General features: G+C 35.7%; 1 protein-coding gene across 4 annotated transcripts; it reads right to left on the minus strand.

Moving 5' to 3' along the window:
* Positions 1-721: 721 nt before the first annotated feature.
* Positions 722-15,052, minus strand: LOC114466914 (acylamino-acid-releasing enzyme). 4 transcript variants are annotated; one of them, XM_028452789.1, is made up of 22 exons: positions 14,763-15,052; positions 13,511-13,646; positions 12,486-12,561; positions 11,680-11,755; positions 11,509-11,594; positions 10,117-10,251; positions 9,789-9,880; positions 9,166-9,203; positions 8,948-9,069; positions 8,313-8,373; positions 7,711-7,805; positions 6,990-7,041; positions 6,651-6,755; positions 5,539-5,633; positions 5,295-5,427; positions 5,142-5,225; positions 4,257-4,337; positions 3,863-3,951; positions 2,712-2,905; positions 2,204-2,306; positions 2,003-2,109; positions 722-1,164 (listed from the first exon to the last, which is right to left on the minus strand). In XM_028452789.1, the coding sequence occupies exons 1-22, from the start codon at positions 14,878-14,880 to the stop codon at positions 1,065-1,067; spliced, it is 2,178 nt and encodes a 725-aa protein (XP_028308590.1). In that variant the 5' UTR covers positions 14,881-15,052; the 3' UTR covers positions 722-1,064. The 4 variants fall into 4 exon arrangements, with proteins under 4 accessions (XP_028308590.1, XP_028308589.1, XP_028308591.1 ...); XM_028452788.1 differs by having other exon boundaries at positions 6,651-7,041; positions 13,511-13,635; positions 14,773-15,052; XM_028452790.1 differs by lacking the exon at positions 6,651-6,755.
* Between the last annotated feature and the right edge of the window lie 866 nt (positions 15,053-15,918).

Consider the following 15,918-nt stretch of genomic DNA (forward strand, 5'->3'; position numbering starts at 1 on the left):
AGAAAGTTTAAGTATAGGATGCAGTTATTTGATTTTTATTGTGTCATGTGTATTTGAAAAATAATAATTAAAAAGTGTATATATATATAATTTGGATACCTTTTCATTTAAATTTTTATTTTTTATTTTTCGACCCTGCATTAGGCCCTGACCCTAAGGTTGAAAAATACTGTACGAGAACCAACGTGACCTGGATGACTGGGATATTTTAATTTGTTTTAAGTAGTTGATTAAAAAAAATACATTTTGAAATATTAGTAGCTAAAATTCTGAAGTCGCAATATTTTATACTTTTTTGGTTGGAAATGACACACATGAGATCAGTTGTTAAACACCACCATCTGCTGGATGTTTCTGTGCATTACAGTCATAATAATCACTACTGCTTTCCATTATTATCTCTGAGTGTTTCATGTTATGAGGATAAGGTTATTAGGTAAAAAAATACACATTTTAATACAGTTTAAGTTATGTATTTCTTATTAACATGTATAATTAGAGGAACCAACTGGACTGAGACCTAACCCACAAAGAGAGAACATGCAATCTCTGTAGCCCACCATAGGTAATCCCTGTAAAACGTATTGCTGCGTAGCTTAGGTTTTGTGAAACTATTTAAAACATGCAAATTCAAACAAGACAAAAAATAAATCCTCACACAAAAGACAAACATCTAAAACTACTTCAAACCAGTAATAAATAATAAACTAATACATTGTTTTCAAAGACAGGTTTATTTTTCCAAAGACAATCTTAAATCCTATTTAGTAATCCATTAGTTGTTGTTTGTCAGCCCAAAGCTAATACATGTGTATATATTTTATTGGTGCAGTATTTTATCATTTTTATGTTTAAGGGATGTGACTCCAAATGATGTCCCAAAGACCATTTATTCATTGATTTACAAAAACTGAATTCTATCAATGTTTACAGGAATCTAAAGAGTAAACATCAGTGTGGTAAAATCCACAATGAGAAGAGAACTATTTTAGCTACGCTGTGGTCAGGTGTTATTCCTCTTTGACGCTTCTTTAAAGTGTGTCTCCACGTGGTGCGTTCAGTGTTCAGAGATGCTGCTGCAGCCACAGCACAGTGCTGAGGAAGCAGTCGGCCTGTGTGTCCACTCTGGACAGAGAATGTCCGTCATCTGGAAACCACAGCACCCTGAAAACAAACCACACTGTTTGTGTTAAGTCGGGTAGGCAATTTTCAAAAGCTAGCATGATTTTGAATGTAGCCTCCCTGATGGCTCCACCTTTACCCCCCTCGCCCCTCCCCTCTCTGCTCCGTCTGACTCACATGCATGCTCACAGCTGCTGCAGAAGAGGAGCTCAGCTCATCACTTGTATTGTGTAGAAACGTTGTCTCATTCAGCAATAAATAAACAATAAACTTTATCATTATATATGTTAAAAACGTAACCAAAAACTCTGTTTTAACTCTGTCAGTGGTGACGAGCTTTCAGTGTGAGCTCGTGCAGGACATAAAGACAATTTCAACCAAATCTGGAGAAAATAGCCTACCCTAGCTTTAATAGATCCTCCACTGTTTTTATAAATGTGTCCTAAAACATTTAAAATGTCTTTATTAGTAGATCAAACACATTATTATGCACCATATTTGTTGGGATGGGACTACTTTACAGTTTTAGAGCCTGTGTTACTCCATCTTGAAATCATCATCTTGAAAGCTGCCAAAATGTCATTTTGGCCAAAAAAATCTGTAAAATAATCTATAAATCAGGCTGAATGTTTCACTCCAATAGAAAACAATAGGATGTTTACAGGCAGTGGAGCCGAGTGACATCATCAATCACGTGATTTCAAGGCTCTAAAACTGTAAAGTAGTCCCATTTTTAAGAGGAAATATAACTAATATGGTGCATAATACCGTTAATGTGTTTTGTCAGACTTAGATATACTATTAAGGACATTTAGAAAGTTTAGGCCACATTTATAAAGGACAGTTTTTTCAATGGGAGGAAGTGACATCAGTGATGTACCTGACATCTGATCCTCGGCTCTTCAGTGCTTTGTAAAGCTCCAGGCCCTGGTGAGGGGACACTCGTCTGTCTTTGGCCCCCAGCATCAGCAGCACTGGAGCTTTGATCTGAACACAAACACACACTCATTATCAGCTGTGATGAGTCGTCCACATGTGTTAGTAAATCACACACTGATGGACACATTAGTATTTTCTCTACCTGAGCAGCATGTGTGATAGGTGACCTCTGTAACATGGTCGTCAGGGCCACAGCAGACGGAATCTGGTCATAAGAAAACTGGAGCCCCACGCTGGTGTAACGCCTGCAGGAGGAGGAGAAAAAACCGACAAGCGCAGTTAAAAGATGAGTGGGAGTTGTAAATGTCATGCTAACGTACTACTCATGCTAACGTACTACTCATGCTAACGTACTACTCATACTAACATACTACTCATACTAACGTACTACTCATACTAACATACTACTCATACTAACGTACTACTCATACTAACATACTACTCATACTAAATGAGTATATAGTGCGTTCACATTAGATAGTATGAATAGATTGAGTATGTGAGAAATACCAGGATGTATACTATATGGGGACATTTTTAAGTATGCACGGTGGGCACACTAGTCAAACTCAACCGTCCCATGATGCATTGGGAGCTGAATGTAACACAGCCTGGGAGATGCATCATGAGTGCTTATGGTAACTTCTCACCAGTCCATGATGTCACTGGTTCCCAGTAAGGTGGCAGCATTGATGACTGGGTTCCTAGAAGCTCCTGCTCTGTAGAAGTCTGGGTACTGACCCAGCAGGTGGCAAGTCAGGAAACCTCCGTGAGAGCCACCAATCACAGCCAAGCGCTTGGGGTCGAGGGCGGGGTCTGTCTGCAGCGCCGTGAGCACGGCCCTCTGGGTAAAGACAGGAAACCACATCTAATTATTGTCTTTTATTGTCTTCATCTGAGTGGAGTTTAGTTTGTCTCTGACTCATCATATTTTACTGTATTTAGTCATTGAGAGTTAGATTCATTGGTCCTCATTTATCAACCATGCGTGAAAACGTGTGTAAATCTGAGTTCACATTGTGTCATACGACAGGACCAATGTGTGATTTATCGAACATTGGTATCTGACCGATCACAGCTTACAAATGATCAAGTGGCTGAATTCAATCATTAATAACTTGTTTCTGAAGCCCCGCCCACTGAGGTCAAACAAGAAAAGAAACTTTTCCAAGATGAAAATCATCATCTTCACATCTGAGGTAGAGCAAAACAAAGATGAGCTTTTAGAACGTGTGAAAACTGCACTTAAAAGATCTGATTTAAACGTTCTGTAGAAGAGGATCAGCTACTGAGCAGGAGACGTCTGCCCCCCTGTGTGCACTGACAACAAAATATGATGTTAATATCAGCCTCAGTCCACACGCTTTAGACATTAAATATAACATTCAAAGAAATTAACGATGAAAACGCTTTAAAAAAGCCTTAAAAATGACTTAAAAATGACTAAATGTTGACTCTGTCTGTGTTTATTATGCCTTCACCCATATTCACCTATAATTCATTACATTACCAATTACTGCAGCACATTTGTAAAGGTTTAAGGAACTATTAACATTTAACAGCATGAATGAGGTCCTGTTTCCTCCGTACAGCCTCCAATGATGTGATGTATGGAGAAAATAGGACCTCACTTTACTTTATAATAGTTTTATTAATCTGTGTTTGCTTATGCCTAAATGACATCTGACTTTTAGTTTCTGTTTGTTTGTTACAAAATGGCCATTCTTTAGGACGACTGGAGGAAAAATTAAATGAAAGTCAGACGACCACATTTTAACAGCAGAAATAAAGTCTGAAGAACCTGCACATCTTTCACATCTTGGCTGCCGATCTGACCAATCAGGGACAAGATACTGTCCTGGCCGAACCCAGTGGATCCTCGATAGTTCACTGAAGACACAAAGAGAGAAAAACTCCACGTTATGGGTTCAGTGAGTAACTGGTTTATATCAGCAGAAAGCTTTAGCATGCTAACCCTCATGCTAACACTAAATCAACTCTGTGTCCAAAAATGTAACTAAATTAATCTTTCAGACCATTTTAGTTTGATTTGATGAAAATGTGGATCTTTACACGAGGATTTATATTTTGAATATTAAATTATTAAATATGTTAAATCTATATGTTGGTTTGGAATAATTTAGGCTTTGTCACATTTGATTCTTAAACAAGTAAATAAAAATAAAACGGCTCACCCATGAGCACAGCAAAGCCCAGTAGAACCAGACCAGATGTTGTGCAGTTCCACTCAGCAGGAAACTGGGAATGAGGTCCACCTGAGGAACACATCATACTTTAGTTCAGCCCTAATCAAATTATTGGAGGAATGAAGTAATGGATGGCTGATGTCATAACTATAAATAATAAACATTATATCAACATTTTTTCAAATGATAATAATTCTGTATTTACTACAGAAGAGAAGTTGGGCCACTGGAGAAAAAAACAGAGCAACTGAAAAAATGGTTATCTTTATTTTTTGTCTGTTTTATTCTTAATCTATTTTTTAGTCTGAAATTTTCTTAAAAAAAAAATGTTTTTTTTTATTGTCTAGTTTTTTTTCCCCCTTTGATCTTATTTTTTTTTTTCTTCTTTTGAGTCTTAATCTTTTTAGTTTTTAGTTTTGAGTTCTTAGTTTTAATTTTTAATTTTAGAGTGAAATTTCTTTTTTGAGATTATTTTTTTTAGTCTTAATCTTTTTTTTGTCTGAATTTATTTGCTTTAGTCTCAACTTTTTTCCCTGTTTTGTTCTGAGTGAACGAGGGGTTCCTGAGGAATGTCTTCTCTTAATGGTCATTCTCAATTCCATCATTCAGGTGTCCTGAAGTAGAAACAGATGAAAATAAAAATGAAAAAATTAAATAAAAACGAAGCCAGAAAAAAAAGTTTAAACTGGACTAAAAAAATAAAAACTGACAAAAAAAAAACACAACCATATGATTTAAAAATGTGTTCTATGATTTGTTTCTTCTTCTTCTTCTTCCACTACTGGATTTGTTTTTTGGTTGTTGTTTTTTCCAGTGGTCCTAATCTTCTAACATACTTTATTCACTAACTCCTTGTGTGAAATGCAGACCAACCATGGATGAAGACCACTACAGGTATCTTGGCTTCGGTGAGTGAAGTGGTCGGTTTAACCAGGACGGCCCCAAAGTCTAACCCAGCTGATAGAAAAAATGTAGTGAGACAAAAAGTAACGAGAAGAAGATGCTGTGATCAGGAGCTCAGCTCACAGTAGGCGGAGTTATCTTCCTCTGGTGAAGGCACAACATCCAGTGACGTCCAATGGAAATCATAGGACTTCACAGGCTCCTGTAGAGTGTACCAGTTTACAGGTTCTCCTTCAGACGGCAGGAATCCAACTCTCTGTAGATAAAACACACACACACACACACACACACACACACACACCCTGAATCACATCAAAGAGCCTCCAGATGCAGACATGTCTGTTTCCAGTAATGTGTGCTGTCTGACCAGAGTGGGAGGGGTGTTGGGGCTGGAACAACAAACCACCATCAGGTCTCTGTGGATGGTCAGGAGCTTCCAGCCCCCATAGACTCTGACGGACTCTGCAGGGGAAACCAAATGCATCAGGCTTCAAAATAAAAGTCATCAGACAAGAACGGCCTCAAGTAAAACCGACTTCCAGGCCATAAAACACGACATGACGTCATCAATATGTGTTGAGAGGAAAGTTTAAAGCTCTTATTTTCTATTTTTATTTTTAAAGGTTAAGATTTATCAATGTTTCATTTAACTATGTATTTATTAATCAAACACTGTGTTGATGCATCTCAACTTTTAAAAAACAACTTTTCAACTTACTTTGTCATGTGTTCTGGTTTCTTCAAAATAAAATGCCATGTTGTGTTTTATGGCCTGAGGCTGTTGAGTCTGGAGACTCTTATTTTGAAGCCTGAGGACGTTTCATTTGACGGAGGTTTTGCTGAGTCATGAGTCAGTTTGGACTGATAAATGACTGTACGGAGGATTTGAAAGATGACAGAACATATACAATGACTCATGGAGACAAAGTTTTCTTTTGAGCTTTTAATTCATCATATAAATAACATGACATGCACCGAAATACAAAAAACTAATCATGATAACCTCATTAAAAAACATAACATCATTTTTCAGTTATTTCATTTTAACTTAAGAAAAAAAATGATTCCAAGAGACATCCAAAAGAATGATTAGGAATAATTATCAAATATTAACATTAAATAAATGCCTAATCAATAAATGAGAAAGTAATTAGATGATAAATTATATTTATTAGTGTATTTTACAGCTGATTTAAGACATGAGTCAAACTGACCTGTTAGCATTAGCGATGCTAACAGAATGCTAACACAAGAGGAAGGTTAACTTTTATGGGCTTATTTATTAAAGGCTCAGTAATTGTGATTAATTGTAATTGAACTTTAGTAATTGAGAATGTAATTGTAATTGACTTTCAGGTGGGAAAATAATAATGGGAATTTTAATTGTAATTGGGAAATAATTCTGGTCACCATAATCTTAATTGAGTTGTAATTGAACATGGATAATTGTAATTGAACCTGACTCTGGTTATCTCATACCTTGATGTTGCATCTTGTTCTCCAGATGAGAAGAAGGCAGAAGAGAAGGAGGAGGAGGAGGAGGAGGAGGAATAAGGAAGGGAGACTCAGCAGAGAGTGGAGGAGCTGAAAGAGGAAGAGGAGGAGGAGGAAGAGGAGTGAGGATAGAACACTGGGATGGCAGAGTAGAGGTGGGCAGCACTGGAGGAAGAGGAAGAGGAAATGGAGGAGGAGGAGGAGGAAGATGGATGGACCAGAAGGGGGAAGGAGGAGGAGGGAGCTGAGGAGAGGGAGGGGAGGAAGGGGGAGAAGGGAAGATGAGAGAAGGAGAGGAACAGAGGAGAGATGATGGGATCTTACTATCAGAGATGGAGGAAACTTTCTTTGATCTTCGGTCAACGACGAAAACATCCTGAGAAGAAAAGATTCAAGTTCAAACTATAAGACCTGTATTCACAAGACAGAATGTCAACCTGTATGTGGATTGGTTGACAAGTTATATAATGACTGACCTTGACCTTAAATATGACTTTGAGTGAAGGTCAATGTCACACATTGAAAGAAAATGTTGTTCAATGGTACCAGTCTGAGGACTGCATCTGTGGCCATAGGAAATAAAGTTTTTTTGGGGGGTTTTTTTGGGTTTTTTTGTGACGTCATGAACTTTGACCCCAACCAATCTTTTTACTGGTAGGTCGTACAGCTTTAGTCCAATGAAATAAAATACTTCACAGATGAGCTTTTCATAAATGTAAGCATTGAACTTGTACAATAAATATTCGTAGAGATGGAACATTTTGGTTTTTCACATTTGACGTGACCTTGACATTTTGGCTCCAGAAAAGGTCGACTGCACATCGTTAACATTGTCCCTATGTGATAATATACATGTTATTAGTGCTGTATTAATAGTGTAGGAGGAGCTACAGGATAAGAGGAGTTATGGAAGAAAAATAATAATAATAACTCCTACGAGAACAGTGTGTGTGTGTGTGTGTGTGTGTGTGTGTGTGTGTGTGTGTGTGTGTGTGTGTGTGTGTGTGTGTGTGTGTGTGTGTGTGTGTGTGTGTGTGTGTGTTACCCTGTAGTTTCTACAGGCGCTGCTGAACACCACTCTCTGACCGTCCTCAGACCAACAACAGGACGCCAGAGCTTCATAAACTCCTGCAAACTCACCTGGAACACATCATTACATCATAATTACTCTATATACTTCTTTTTCTCTAACTTTACCTCCTCTCCTTTCCAATCAGCCAAAAACTCAACTAAAATGTTTTGTATTCTCAAAAAAATGCAGTAGACGATTTTAATCAGAAATCTTTGACCTGAGATAATGAGGTAATAATAATTTCATTTAGCTTAGTCAGCTCAAAAAACATCTAAACCTGGATACACACACACACACACACACACACACATTCAGGTGTCCCACTTTGCTGCAGTGACATGTTCGTAGAAAAAGCTACTGGTACTGTATATAAACCAGATATTTGCTTAAAAGAAAAAAACGATAAGATTTACAAAATATGCAAATACATCCAAATTGTTTTTTTAAAAACCAGCTAAACATATTGTAGAAGTCAAATGTTAGTGGGAAGCGTGTTAGTGTTATCAGTGAATAAATAAATCATTATAGACAACTGTTAAAGGGTGAAGTTTTATTACATTACATTAATTACTCACCAGTTTGAGGTCTATCGACAACTTCTATCAGTGTGGACGTCTTCATACGTTTCAGATCCATCTGTGGAGAAATAACTGTGTGTTTTAAAGAACACACTACGTCAAATAATGTCCACACTAGGGCTGGACGATATGGACCAAACCTCATATATCAATATTGTTTTCTGAAAAAGGTAATACACAAAATTAATCTTGATATTTTCACTCAATAAAGTCTGACCAGAAAGACAATTATCTGTTAAATTTACTGATGTAAAATACCACACAGACACATTTATTAACTTTTGGCTATTTTCTCGTCTCAGGGACAGCACGTGTGAGTGAGTTCTGTAGTGTGTCTTGTTTAGATGAAGGTCTGGGTTAGAACACACTCAGTGATCATCTAACTGAGCTTTACATGTTCTGAGATGAAACTAAAGCAGCGACTCCTAAAACTAGTATTTTAATATAAAATATAGATCTTAGACATATGGAACAGATGTAAAGAAGGATACTGTTTGACTGTACTTTATGAATGATATTAAATACTTTTATGTTGTGATTTGTACTATAAATAAAAACAAGTTTAAAAAAATATATAGATATATATCAATTGCCCAGCCCTAGTCCACACACACACACACACACACACACACCTGCTGCAGACTAAGGCACTGGCTGTGAGGTCCAAACACTGCCCCCTGCAGGTAGATGATGGTAGATCCATCAGGACACAAACGAGGACAGGACACAGAGACGTTGTCCTCTGACAGACGTTCTAGAAGAAGGAGGAGGAGGAGGAGGACACAAAGGGATGAGATAAGCAGGACATGGTCCATCTAGGTTTAAAATCAGTCACATTAATGCTTCTCACCACAGTTTCCATTTAGATCCAGTCTGAACAAAGCTGACCTGAACATAAGTAGAGGAAAAGCAACATGTCACCACCTGTACTATGAATATCTGTCTTCACTTAACCAAACTGTATGTAAACTCTTCATCATAATGTCACTGCGTGTTGTCTTTACTTTAAATTTAAATTTTGGGTGATTATGAACTCATTATTAACCCTTGGTGCACCTTTAAAAACTAATTACAATATTTAAGCTTAGGTACCAAAACGATACCCTTCATAAAACTGTCATAAAAATGTCATATGTACATATTCTTTCCCACTTTTTCACATCAAATCTTTTGAACAACTCCAGAACCATAGATATAAAGTTTTCATTATATTTTTATACATTTTATGTTTTTTTATTATTTTTTTAAATAAGGTGCAATGCTCAATATTGTATGAGTTATTACAGCCTTGAGTAGGTCAATAATTGATAGGAACATTGATTTTTGCTCACTGTATAATATTGCAGTACTTTTAACAGAGTGCTGTAGAAAACTAAATACAATTTGAGAACAAAAATAAGAATTAATCACAGAAATACAATGCATAACTACTACTGTAATAATCCACTGTGTGTGAATAACGGACTCTCTCACCTACGGTTGGAGCAGAATTTCAATCCGAGTCTGAACGGTTCATGATACCAACCCACGAAGTACAAGGACTGTCCTCCTGGAGCCCACAGCGCCTACACACACACACACACACACACACATAGGAAGTATTTTATTGAACATTAGTGCTGTTAGTTTATGTTGAATTTGTCCAACAAAAAAAAAAAAATTAGCCTAAAAAGGAACTGGGATGATTTCCTGATTATTTTCTAATTAATTGGTAAATCTTTCCCCCTGTAATGTGTTCCTGTACCTCTGATTGGGAACCACTGGACGAGAACAGATAAATACTGGTGAGACGTGAGCTCACCTGTCCTGCTGAAACATCTGATGGAACGCCTTCTAGGACGGAGAGCGTCCCACTCCGTAGATCCACCACACATATGACTGGGACGCTCTGATTGGTCAGAGCCTCTCCCCAGTCCTCACGGTACACATTCCTGTCCTGATCCAGCACAATCAATCAATCAATCAATCAATCAATCAATCAATCAATCAATCAATCAATCAATCAATCAATCAAACTTTATTTAAATAACACCTTTATTACATATTTAACTGCAGATCAAAGTGTTTCACAGAAATGTACTAATGTGATTGATTGACCAAAGTTAACAATACTAAAAAAGGTTTAGAGACTAATGCACACAAATGTATTTTAATAAAATAATTAAAATGATGATAAAATAACAAAGTCAGAAATAAAAACAAAGCAGAGAATGGAACATTTTTATAAATATAAACTGTTAAATTAGCATAAAAACATTAAAGCTTAATTAAAATAATTAAATTATAAAACACTACATAAAACACCAGACTGAATAAATAGGTTTGTAGTTTGCGTTTAAAAATTGTGATACTCTAAATAAATAAATAAAAACTGAAAGAGGAGGAGTCTCTAAACTTTTCAGTTTTGCTCTTTAGAACAGTTTAAATAGTCTTTATTAACCAATAAAATCATTTTAAAATCTATGCAAAAACTAACAGGCAACAAGTGTAAAGATTGTAAAATAGGAATAATATGTGCTCTCCTTCTGGTCTGGGTCAGTACAACAACAATATACACTAGGCAAGACCTTTATTCACAAGGCAAATATGTATTTGGCAAAAATAACAACTTGTATCTGGATTTGTTGACACGTTTGTTATTTTTACTAATTAAACTGACAGTAATAATGCAGGGAAAACAGAAGACTGACCTTGACCTTAAATATGACCTTGAGTCAAGGTCAAGGTCATACAGTGAAAGTAAATGTTGTTCAATGGTACCAGTCTGAGCACTGTATGTCAATCTGTGGCCAAGTTATATCTATTTTACTGGTAGGTCGTACAGCTTTGGTCCAATTTAAATAAAATACTGAGTTTTTCATAAATGTAAACATCAAACTTGTACAATAAATATTGGTAAGATATGGAACATTTTTATTTTTTCACACTTGACTTGACCTTGACCTTGAAATTTTGGCTCCAAAAAAGGTCAACTGCACATCCTTAACATTGTCTCTATGAGATGGCATACGTGCTGCATTAATAGTCTATGGGAGGAGTTACACAATAAAGGATTTATGGAAGAAAAATAATAAGAACTCCTACGAGAACAATGTATTTGGCAATTTTCAATGACCAAATACAATAATGACAATAATCAATAATGACACAACATATCGTGTGACTATTTAACAGTAAAAATCGTTGTACTTACTGGGTCTGAGGAACGTTCTTTGGCCTTCTCTGCCACGTACAGCACTTTATTCTCACAGTCTGACCACGACAGACAACCAAACTGGGCTGGAATCACACACACACACACACACACACGTTAGTATGGCATTGAGCACAATGTGCTGCATTTGATATTTTCTTTAAATCCCACCTTCGTCGTACACTCGTCCATGTTTGCTGAGTGAAGTCAGGTCGAGACATTTCCTGAGGCCATGTGGGTCCCAAATCTAAACAGAAACAACAACAGAATATTAAACGTGTCCATAATGTCATATTAGAACAAGGTGTGTCAAACTCATTTTAGTTCAGGGCGGGGCCAAAAATGGACCAGTTTGATCTGAGGTGGGCCACAGATTTTAGGAGGAAAAGTTAAAGTTTTTAATATCAGTCCCTGGAGGACTTTTACTTCACAACTTTTAGATTTTCTAACCCAGTTTCTGTATTTTAGAGGTTTTTTGTGGAATTGTTTTTGAAAAGTTTCAAAATCTTGTAATTAAAAATGACTGCATTCTAGTGTTATGAGCTGGGAAAACTGAGCTCCTAAAATATTGTAGAGTTTCATTAAAACTGTGAACTTGAGATATCTACAACTGAATTATTTTATGATTTACACAATAATTATTTTTTTCCTCATTATTTCTTCTGTCTCCTGTGGCCCAAATTATTTATTTATTATTTATTTATTTATTCAGTTCATTTCCGACATGGTTGCATTCACAGAAATTCATTTGACATTCAGAGCAAAATCACATCATTGTTTTTTTTTTTTTTTGTCCTTTTTTTGTCCTTTTTCATGCCGGAAAGGGCGGCGGAAAAAAGCATTATGCTTATCCAGATCCGTCCCCTAATTTGAACACAGATAATTTTACATCCAACCATTAGATGCTCTGAAGGGCCAAATTTGGCCCCCGGGCCTTGAGTTTGACACGTGTATTAGATGAAAGGCACCAATCCCACCTCCAGAAGCTGGTGACCACCCGTTTCCCTGACAACGGCTCTCAGGTGTCCAACAGGAGAGCGTCTGCTCAGTAACCTGAGGATTAGAAACACATAAACACTAATGCTAACCACACACTAGGGATGCACAATTCATCACATTTTAATCATAATCACAATTTTAGTTGCCATGATTAAATAAACCTGATTCATATTTATAATACGGGTTCTGAACTCTGTAATAGTGCATTCATTCATTTAGCCTTTGGTATATCTTGGGTTAATTAATTAATTTTTTTTATTTTTTTTTTATTTATTTATTTATTTATTTTTTTTTTTTTTTATTTATTTTCGTGTAATTCTTAATTCTTAAGCTTAATTTTCCACTGTAAACTTTACACATTGTTTTAAAGTAGTGTAATAAAAACTGCAATTTATAACACAAACAACAAAAAACTATAATTTAACAAATAGTGAACAGAAAAACTGTTTTCTTTTTTCATACCAATTATGATAAATAATTGGGATTACACTATTGATCAAAAATAATGGTGATTATCATCACAGACACACACACACACAGACACACACACACAGACACACACACAGACACACACACATATACACACACACACATATACACACACACACACACGCTCACTCTGCAGACACACACACACACACACACACACACACACACACACACACACACACAGACACACACACACACACACACACACACAGACACACACACACACACTCACTCTGCACACACACAGACACACACACACACACATACACACACATATACACACACACACGCACACACACAGACACACACACATACACACTCACTCTGCAGACACACACACACACACTCACTCTGCAGACACACACACACACACTCACTCTGCAGACACACATACACACTCACTCTGCAGACACACATACACACTCACTCTGCAGACACACAGACACACACATACACACTCACTCTGCAGACACACACACACACACTCACTCTGCAGACACACATACACACTCACTCTGCAGACACGGGGGTGGGGGGCCCAGAGGGGAGGATGTTCCGGAAGCTTCTGTGGTCGTTGGCGTCTGAGATCAGAGTCCAATCCTGTGTGTAATGAAGTCTGGAACCACGGACCAGGTCCACCTGAGTCCAGCCTAACCATGACACATGGAACCATTATTCAGCATTTATTATTCCACTCATGACTCATCATAATCATCTCCTCTATTAATGAGAGGTGTGAACAAATGTTTATCACATTATTCATTGTATTTTGATTTTATCCTCAACATTTCAACTTCATTCTTGATTTGTCCAAAATGACTTTCATTTCCATATTGTATTTTTAATTTATTTTCTATATTTCAACTTTATTCTTAAAATGTTAAGTTATTCTCAACATTTCCACTTAAATCTCAGCATTTTGTCTTTAATCTTGATTTGCCCAAAATTATTTCCTCCATCAATATTAGTCCTAATCCTCTTCCGTAGAGAAAAAATTAATGCCACTTTTTAATAAATAAATGTATAAATATAAAGAAGATAAAACAGTACACAATAACTATTAAACCTGTTAATTATTTAGAAGCCTGTAATAATGTTCTTTATATTCAAACATTCACACAAATATCTCAATCAGTTCATTATAGAAGAATATTTAACTACAGCTGAATAAACATATTTACTCTGGACTGTATACTACCTTAATATTAATGTATACTAGTGTATTAATAAAGGTGTTTATAGACATGTAGCTATGTGTTGTTATTAATGTATAATAGTGTATTAATAAAGGTGTTTATAGACCTGTAGCTATGTGTTATTATTAATGTATAATAGTGTATTAATAAGGTGTTTTTTAGACCTGTAGCTATGTGTTCATATTAATGTATAATAGTGTATTAATAAAGGTGTTTATAGACCTGTAGCTATGTGTTGTTATTAAAGTATAATAGTGTATTAATAAAGGTGTTTATAGACCTGTAGCTATGTGTTAATATTAATGTATAATAGTGTATTAATAAAGGTGTTTATAGACCTGTAGCTATGTGTTGTTATTAAAGTATAATAGTGTATTAATAAAGGTGTTTATAGACCTGTAGCTATGTGTTAATATTAATGTATAATAGTGTATTAATAAAGGTGTTTATAGACCTGTAGCTATGTGTTAATATTAATGTATAATAGTGTATTAATAAAGGTGTTTATAGACCTGTAGCTATGTGTTAATATTAATGTATAATAGTGTATTAATAAAGGTGTTTATAGACCTGTAGTCACCGTGTAGATGCAGACCTCCAGGAGCTTCTTCTCTCTAACTTCCCCAGAAACAGGCACAGAGAAGCCGCTAAGCTCTCCGTACGTCCCGCTAATCTGACCGGCCTCCATGGCTCCGAGCTGCCGCTGAGCTCAACCCTAGCCCGGCCTCACAGTGAGGCTCTGCTGCGGTTCTGTTCTGTATACTATATAAAGTTAATCACATAATAACTAATGAGTTTAAAGCAGATACGTTCCCAGCCTCCATGTTGGATTCATGAAGGGAAGCTAGTCCGTTAAGACGATGCAGTGGTGGGTAGTGACCGCATGGTGGCAGCAGATAGCAGATAATAGCTGGTTCAGAATCTAGAGACTGTCAGACTTAAGGAGGTCGATTTGTGTCTTTTTATTCAATCAAAATCACTTTATTAAAACCATACTTTTTAATAAAAGTTTACTTCAATCAAAATAAATATTTTCCAAGAAAAAAGTGTTCAAATGCAAAAAAAAAATTCAGACCCATTTGAAATCTTTTTTCTTTGATTAAATATGTTTTGGTTTTTTAATGAATTATAAAAACAAATATTTACTACCCATAATATGGCCCAATTACGAAAAAGATTACTTCAATCCAAAAAAAAAAAAAAAAAAAATCGGTTTGACCTTGTCTTTAATCAGCTTTAGATTATAAAAATACATTAACTATTATTTTATTTGTTTTTTTATCTCTTGGTTACCTTGTTAGACTTCCTTATCTATGAAATATTTTAATTACATATTATTGGTGTTGATGAATGAGCCTTTTTTCTGTCAGTATACCCCGATAGTTCACTTTTTTTTTTAAATGATAAAAATGATCCTTAAAAAAAAAAAAAAAAAAAGAAGAAGAAGACAGGTAACTTGATATTAAACACATTTTATTAATTGTCAACTATGTATGCGTAAGCCATAGCACTGTAACATGGTTCTCAAATTATATTTGACTTTTTGATAGGATTTCTAGAGAACCAAAATATATTTTCCCCTGTGGCAGCAATTTCCATGCCAATTACAATTACAAAATACATTTTCTGAAGTCAGTTATAATTCAACCTGACAGTTTTGATTTTTGTATATATCTGTATTATTATTATTATTATTATTATTATTATTATTATTATTATTATTATT

The sequence above is a fragment of the Gouania willdenowi genome, chromosome 7 (assembly GCF_900634775.1).
Source record: "Gouania willdenowi chromosome 7, fGouWil2.1, whole genome shotgun sequence".
In the NCBI taxonomy this organism is placed as follows: Eukaryota; Metazoa; Chordata; class Actinopteri; order Blenniiformes; family Gobiesocidae; genus Gouania; species Gouania willdenowi.